At 41.9% G+C, this 8,968-nt stretch overlaps 1 protein-coding gene across 8 annotated transcripts in view; it reads right to left on the bottom strand.

Annotated features, from left to right (window-relative positions):
- Positions 1–6: 6 nt before the first annotated feature.
- The window catches only part of LOC138951157 (uncharacterized), a 37,244-nt gene continuing 28,282 nt past the window's right edge, over positions 7–8,968 (bottom strand). For all 8 annotated transcript variants that reach the window (XM_070322795.1, XM_070322791.1, XM_070322794.1 and 5 more), the window contains 2 exons: positions 941–1,075; positions 7–579 (listed from right to left, as the gene is read on the bottom strand). In XM_070322795.1, the coding sequence (XP_070178896.1) occupies positions 7–579; positions 941–1,075 (708 nt within the window). The remainder of the gene's footprint in view (positions 580–940; positions 1,076–8,968) is intronic.

Genomic DNA, 8,968 nt, shown 5'->3' with positions numbered 1-8,968 from the left:
GAACGCCTAAGAGCGCGTATATGAAACTGGCCCCAGGTCACCCAGAACAGAGCGCCTCACAACATCTCTGGCTTGCTTCAGGTACGCAGCGGCCTTCTTTAGTTCTTCTTGAACTGCAAGGGGGTCGTCTTCTGTCTGAGGTATGATTGCCGCCATCATTATCCCACGCTCGCGATGTATGACGAGGAGGTCAACAAAGTCCTCCTTCAGGTTCAACGGCTCTGCCTTGACGCTGTTCATGTTTCTGGCGGCTGCACCAGTATAGATGCTTTGGGTATCAGCACCATATACACCAAATTTAGCTTGAGTCAAAATTACCATAATTTCTGTTTCCCTTGCGGCCTTGTCCTTTATCTGATTCATGCAGTGGTGGACATTTTTCAGCACTCTGTCTATGCGGACAGTGTCCCTGACCTCTATACTCTCATCTATGTCTATTTGTTGCTGTGTTTTCAGTACCTGGATTCTCTCACTTTCTCCGGTATATGCCATTCTCTCATGCACAGTGTCCATGTGAGCCGGGGGGATTATGTATGATTCGCTCTCAAGGTGAGGGAACCAGGCGTTGAGAAACTCTCTCTGGAATCAAAGACATGATGATATACTATCTGCTCACTTCTAGTACCTACGTCAACTATGAAGACAGTGAAAATACAGACACCAAATAGGGACTTATGTCTGGTTGGTGGTTCATACAATATTTGCCTAGAACACAGCAGATAATTGTTGCTCTATGATGTAAATTCAAAATGAAAAACAAAAACAAGGAAAACAACAACAACAACAACAACAACAACAACAACAACAACAACAACAACAACAACAACAACAACACTAAAAGAGTAAAACTAATGATAATGCACCTTATTCATTTGAAACATAACTTCAAGTCTTAAAATATGAGGTTTCGGTGTTGTTGTTTTTTCTAAGATGAATTTACCTCATGGTCTGACAACCTTAACACTTGGTCCTCTGATTCCTGTGATCTTGCCATCAAGGGTGGGGCAGGAGAGGCAGCCTGGTTCCCCGGTGACCCAGAGGTACTGCACGGCGGAGCACATTCCACAGCCGGTCCCTGTGTGATGTGCATGATAGAACCGTCACTTCTGTCATAGCACTGTTCATTTATGTAATGATCATGATATTACCGTCATTTCTGTCATAGCACTGTTCATATATGTACTACTAGATGATTACCCGCTTCGCCGGGAAGAAGTAGAGCCGAATACCCGGCCGTCGCCGGGGACCCGGCTTTGCCGGGTGTACGCCGGCATCGCCGGCGCACGAAGGAAGGGAGATCTAAAAATAGTAACGTGCAGTGACCTTCTAAATATAAACGTACAAACGGGAATATCGATTGACGCCAGCGCACGAAGGAAGGGAGATCTAAAAATAGTAACGTGCAGTGAAAAACGAAAATCGGTTCAGCGCTGCGCGCTGAGAGCACGTGTTGAAATATCTCATCGATCAGGTTGTGTCCGGGGTCTCTGTCAATAAGCCCACCAAATTTGAAGCAGATCCATCGAGAACTTTGGCCGTGCATGGCGATCAATCACACACACACACACACACACACACACACACACAGACACAAGTCGTATATATATATAGATAGATGCATGATATTACAGTCACTTCTGTCATAGCACTGTTCATATACAGTAAGTACTATGCATGATATTGCCGTCACTTCTGTCATACCACTGTTCATATATATGTAATGATCAGGATATTACCGTCATTTCTGTCATAGCACTGTTCATATATGTACTATGCATGATATTACCGTCACTTCTGTCATAGCGCTGTTCATATGTGTGGTTTCCATATTACAGTCACTTCTGTCATAGCGTTGTTCATATGTGTGGTTTGCATGATATTACAGTCACTTCTGTCATAGCGCTGTTCATAATTATGAGTTGTGTGCATGATATGACCGTCACTTCTGTCATAGCGTTGTTCATATGTGTGGTTTCCATATTACAGTCACTTCTGTCATAGCGATGTTCATATGTGTGGTGTGCATGATATTACAGTCACTTCTGTCACAGCGCTGTTCATATGTGTGGTTTGCATGATATGACCGTCACTTCTGTCATAGCGATGTTCATATGTGTGGTTTGCATGATATGACCGTCACTTCTGTCATAGCGATGTTCATAATTATGAGTTGTGTGCATGATATGACCGTCACTTCTGTCATAGCGCTGTTCATAATTATGAGTGGTGTGCATGATATGACCGTCACTTCTGTCATAGCGATGTTTATATGTGTGGTTTGCATGATATTACAGTCACTTCTGTCATAGCGATGTTCATAATTATGAGTGGTGTGCATGATATGACCGTCACTTCTGTCATAGCGTTGTTTTAGATAGTGTGACTCACCTTATTGTCATGCAATAGTATGTGAACGTGTTTCCTCACATGGTACTCAGAAAAAATGTTCAAACATTATTTTATTTTCCTGTGTGTTTGTGGGCCAAAACGCCCATGTACACCCATGGTTTTGCACGAAGAGGATTGTATGTGCTTGGCCGTATGTTCCGTCGGCCATATACTTATACTCTACTCTGTGTCGTGGGATGCATGCTGGGTATTTTCATGTTTCTATAATTCACCGACATGGATTTCAGGATCTTTACCATTTTTACCTGGTTTTGTGACACAAAATGGGGGGAGGGGGGGGGGGGGGGCAAGCAGGTATGCAAATAAAGTGACCCGGGAGATCGAAACATCTCTTCTCTTTATCAAGCAGGTGGCGGTGTCCCAAACACTCAACCATCAACTTGGCTGTTGCGATCGTCATCAATGAGGAATGTTCAGTCTATTTGCATCTATCGACACTGAAACGGACAATGCATGTATACGACCCTTAACAAATTGAAAGATTAGATCGGCCGTGTAGGAGCTGAGGGGGGAGGGGGGGCAGGAGAGACAGAGACAGAGATAGACAGACAGAGATAGACAGACAGAGATAGACAGACAGAGATAGACAGACAGAGATGGGTTGGTTGGCTGGTTATTGTTTGTTGTTTAATGTGCCTACAACCTGTGGCGATAAAATTGTAGACGGTTCTAAAAACCGCATGTCTTGTAACACTTCTTTTGTCAAATCTTGTTAAAAGCCTTAATCTCATTAAAACATGTAAACCTGTGAAAGTATTCATTCTTATTCATTCTTTCCCGTTTTACAACGTACTTTTGGGGGCTTACTGATTTGTGTAAGGGAAGGAACTGTGCTTGTTCTTGACAAATGGAATGTCAGGATTACTTTCCCTTTGATTGTCAGGAAGTCAGGAATCGTGTTTTAGAACTCTCAGGAATGTTGTGTCTTAGGAAATTTAGAAAGGAATTAGTGACAAAAGATTATTTGAAGTATGTGAATGTTATTTTTTTAATTTTAATGAGTTTTTAGGCTTAGCTGTTTTATTTTTAAAGTAGTCAGTTATAATTATTTAAAGCACTTTTTGGTTTCATAAGTACTTTTTCATTGGCAACATAAGATAGTCATATAATGCAAAGAATCATTTGGTCATCTTGAATAATGGAGAAGATTATTCATTGAAAGAAACTGAAGTTACATCATCAAATAGGTTATAAAGAAAGAAAGATGGCGGACGACTGACGGCTGGTTTGAGGACTCTCCTACGTATTCGTTAACAGCCAAGTGAGGAAATAAGTGTGTCTACATATGAGTGAACAATACAGTGTATAACATGCTCGTGATCCGGAATGACAAGGTATGGTTTTATTGAGACTTATGCTTCGTGTGAACTTTGACGGTTTATATCTGATATGATCCGTGACCTAGTATCTGACCGGTCTATTTTCATGTCGTCATGCACCATTGAGTCTGTTTGCTGTTAAACTGCCACGAACTCCACGAACTTCACGCGTACATATAGTTGGTGTGCGTGACTGTGTCGGATCAACACCCGAAGTCTCAAACTACAGGCGCCTGACAGCTATAATTCCTTTTCGTAATTCCCCATGTCGCGCGACGGGACCAAGCGTCCCCCAACGTCTCCTTTATCGGACATTGACGAAACCTGGAAGAGGCAGTGCGTCTCAGCCGATGATAGCATTGTATCCGAGTCTGATCCTGAAGCTACGATCATAAGCGCAGAGATTTTGTCAAGCACCATGATCGATTCTGTAAACAAAGGCAACAGCCCACAAGCAGCAGTAGCTAACCCGAAATCGCCAACGAGCTCTAACCCACTCAAACCCCCTCGGGAGCTTACGATGAAGCAGCAACTTCGTGATGTTCTGGCTGAGCCGTCGGTGGTGGACATGATCGCGCGAGCCGTGGGTGCTCATGTAGTGGACCAGCTAAAAGGGGAAATCATGTCCCTTAAACAAACTGTCGCGAAGAAAGACGGCGAGATAAAAGAGCTACACGACAAGCTTGACAACCTCGAACAATACACTCGTTGCAACTCCGTCCGCATTGGCCCTGTGCCGGAGCGGCTCAATGAAAATACCGACAACATTGTCATCAAACTTGCAGAAAGTGTGGGTGTGCAACTTACCGTAAGTGACATTGACAGGAGCCACCGTGTAGGCAAACCAACAGAGGGGCCGAATCAACGACCTCGCTCAATCATCGTCAAATTCAGCACCAACAGAGCCAAGCAGAGCCTGATGAAGGCGCGAAAAGGACTGAACAAAACTGATGTCACTAAGACTCTGGGCGACCAAGGCTGGCCTCGCCTGCCTTCAGCTTCTCCACGGGTCTTCATCAATGATGATCTCACCGCCAGCAGGGCCTCTGTCGCGGCCAAGGCCAGGCAGCTTAAGCGAGACGAGAAGATCCAGGACACGTGGGTCCGTGACGGCCTCGTATTTATCAAACATAGAGACAAAATCTACCGCTTCACACGCTTGAGCGAGCTGTCCCCTTTCAGTGTTTAGTGTTCGATTCAATCGCTATGAGGTGCCTGTGCTTCACCTTCCTATAACTCTTGTGCTAGTGGACTGGCCACTTGTTTCCACGTGCACTTAGTGATTTTTACAGTGGGTACACTAGGTATATTAAGTGCTGCTGCACCTGAATAAATGTGCACCCGGCAAAACTGTGTTACGCACTTGTCCTGCTTGAAGTCTCATGTTCCTAAATATTATCAACTTGCGTGCTTCTTGGTTATTTCCTATTATTCATTTAATCTGTTGGATACTTGTAGATCAACACATATCCCGGACCAGCGTTTGTCGAGTTAAAAAACAAACAAGAATACAAACCTGATGTCTTATCTGATTGACTGCATAGTTTTCTATTCCAGTATTCGTTCGACAAGTTGTATGATCACTTTGATGATTACCCCCCAACTGACTCTTTAGATGACTGCGTTAATCATCTTGGTCGTCTAGCTGATCGCTTATCAGACTGTCATCTGGTCGTGTTGATTATGTAACCCTTTTTTGCAGCTCTTGCGCTTGTTGACAACCTCAGTCTATTTCCCCGTGCACTGTCACAGTGTCTGATATAGTGGGTACACTGAGTGCTGCCGCACCTATAGTGGCGTCCAGTCATGCACCCCAGAAAATACTGTTTATGAGTGTCCGGTTTTTTATCTGTCTCATTAACCGATCATATAGACTGTAATTATTTGATATAGTTGGAGTATTTATAAAGTTGTTTGTCGCGTAGCTACTGGATTTAGATGCTCTTTGATTAGTAAGATCACTAACTGAAGAACTATTTTGTTGTTTGTCGATTATATTTGCACGGTTGTTTAGCTGATGTATTTGCGTTTGCTTTTGTCTTGTGCCTGTTTTCATGGATTGAAAGGTTAATCACTTGGTCCAATAGAGTGTTTCCAATCCTAATCTAGTCCCACATATATGCTGGAGTTTACTCTTGAGTTGGACTGTACGTTTTGCCTGTTAGTTTATGAACTGCTTGTATGCATACTCTTTTATGAAATGGAGAGCCTCATCGGCTATAGCCCAAATGCACGACAACCCCGTCTTCTTTTGTCTGTACATAAACTGTCCAGCTTCTTCTGTTCGTATTTTTAAACCCCTATGCAAACTTTTCCCTTCTTCTTGCTTCCATCTCCCATGTAGACTAAGCGCCAGAGTCACAGTTGATAACATGCAATGCACTCTCCTCGTCACGACACTGTTTCTGATGTTGCTGGAAAATGTCACTTAATTTAATCCTTTATAGAGCTAGAATTGGTTGCTTCCACGCGAAGGCAGTAGCTCTAGGCCTTAAGTTAGAGTTTTTGTGCGAATCTTCCCTGTTACCATTTTTTATTTTGATGTGTTTAAGATGCCCGAGCCGTGTCACACTTGCCTTGTTCGTGTTCCTATTTGCAAGGAGTAAGATTGATGGTAGTCCGACGCGTTGGATGCAAAATGTTAGCTGTTTTTACAGTGAAGAATGTACTTGTTTTTGTTCTGCACGCCTTGAATACACCTCCGGCCTATTTGCCCAGAAACGCCTGTATTTATCTGGAGATGTTGAAAAAAACCCAGGTCACCCACAACAAGTGTCCATTGTCCATATTAACGCTCGCAGTATTAAAAATAAAATTGATATATTGCATCCTGAAGTCCAAAAGCATGACGTTTTAACCATATCTGAGACTTGGTTATCCCATACAGACGACAGGTCCTCACTACTGATCCCAAATTTTCAACCTCCAATAAGACTAGACAGACCAAACGACCCACATGGGGGAGTAGCCATTTATGTTAAAACATATTTGTTTTGTAAGCCACGTCCAGACCTGCACGTGCCAGGACTTGAAGCAGTCTGGACTGAAATTAAGTTTCATAAAGATAGACTTTTAGTGGGTTCTTTTTATCGACCACCTGATGCGAAGGTCCAATATTGGGACTTAGTTGACGAAAGCATTCGTCGAGTAAATAACCAGTTTGTCAAATTTATCGTCCTTGGAGACTTTAACTCCGATTTTGGTAGTAACCCCTCCCAGCATCTCCTGAACTTATTGAACTTATATCAACTTACCCAACTTGTAACCCTGCCAACACGTGTCACGGAGACAAGTAGTACCTGCCTAGATTTAATAATAACCCAAACCCCGCAAATGATACAGCGCGTAGATGTTTTTCCTCCTGTGTGTAGTGACCACAGTGTACCATGTGCAGTATTAAACACTGTAGTTATTCCTAATCGCTCATTTAAAAGAACCATTTATAATTATGATAAGATGAATATTGAAAGTTTTTGTGGATCACTTTCCCAAGTTGATTGGTCTGCTGTCTTTATTGATAAATGTCTTGATGAAAATGTCCAAGATTTTACTCGGATTTTCATGAGCATTGCCAAAGAGAATATGCCGGTTAAGACTGTAACAGTTCGATCGGAGGACAAGGAGTGGGTAACATCTGACATTCCCGCAGTGGGGCACTGCGGTTATGAAATTAAAGGCCCCTCCTGTTTTTGGAACCGCAGGAGCTTTCTAGTTTGCTGTTAGGTAGATTTTTGGTTCCTCTTTCCTGTCATGCTCTCTTTTTCTTCGTGAATTCTTTTCCTTTTTCTGCCTTCTTGCTCATTCACCTGTATTTTTTTCCAAAAATCTCTTCTCTTGCCGCTTGTCTCGCGATTCATGTATAGTTTAATCTGTTAGTGTTCTGATGTAAGTCCAGCAGTAGATAGGTTAAGCCTATTTTAACATACTGGAAACTGGTAATCTTCCAGTAGGTATTAATTTAGTTTTACTAAAGCCTGCTGGGACACAAGTAATGGGTTAGTGCATTTGTAAACAGGAATCGCTTGACAAGTGGCCCCCTTCATCCCCCCCTTCCTCGTCCTGATATGGCTCTGCGTAGTCGGCTGGACGTTAAGCAACAAATAAACAAATAAACAAACACACAAACAAACATCTGACATCTTAGATTTAATTGATGCACGCGATCAGATACACACTAAAGCGAGATTAACCGATTTACCCGAAGATTGGTTGTTGTATCGACAGACACGTAATTCATTGACACAAAAGAAAAGAGAAAGAATTATTGAGTATTATTCCAATTTGGATACAAAGATCTCAGACCCTTCAAAATTCGGAACTAAACAATGGTGGAAATTAGTTAAATCCTTTATGAATAAGAAGGGTATGAAAACTGAGGAACTTCCACCAATCCACTCAGAAGGTCAAATACATTATTTAGACCACGATAAAGCTAATATTTTTAATGATCAGTTTATTCAGAATTCGTCCATTGAGAATCCAGACGATGAACCTCCCGAAATCCAAATTTCTGATTGTTTTATGAATAATTTAGTCTTGTCAGTTAATGAAGTAAAAGATGTTATTATAAATTTGAAGAAGACGAAAGCTGCAGGTCCCGATTTAATACATAACCGATTATTAATTGCTTCTGTGGATGTTGTATCAGAACCCCTTTTAAAAATATTTAATAGAAGTTTAGTTGAAGGAAAATTTCCTGCCTCGTGGAAATTAGCCCATGTTACTCCAGTATATAAAAAAGGTCCAGTAGAATTGTGTAATAATTACCGTCCTATATCATTACTGAGTTGTGTTGGTAAGGTGTTAGAAAGATGTGTTTATGTACATGTTTTTGATTTTTTAAAGGCAAATCACATACTCATTCCACAGCAGTCTGGTTTTTTGCCAGATGATTCATGTGTATTCCAATTGATTTCGATTTACAATGAATTTTGTTCCTGTCATGACAGAGGCATTACGACCCAAGCTGTATTTTTTTTATGTGTCGAAAGCGTTCGATAGAGTGTGGCACAAGGGCCTTTTGGCCAAGTTAGAAGCAGTGGGCATTAGAGGTCGGTTATTATTATGGTTCTGTGATTATTTAACAGACCGCAAGCAAGTTGTTGTAATTAAGGGAACACAGTCTAATGTTAAAAAGATTCCTGCCGGTGTTCCACAAGGATCCGTGCTAGGCCCGCTCTTATTTCTGGTTTATATTAATGATATTGTAAAGAATATTGAATCCGGAATTAAGTTGTTTG

Source organism: Littorina saxatilis, linkage group LG16, assembly GCF_037325665.1.
Source record: "Littorina saxatilis isolate snail1 linkage group LG16, US_GU_Lsax_2.0, whole genome shotgun sequence".
Taxonomy (NCBI): Eukaryota; Metazoa; Mollusca; class Gastropoda; order Littorinimorpha; family Littorinidae; genus Littorina; species Littorina saxatilis.
This window is presented reverse-complemented; position numbering and strand designations above follow the sequence as displayed.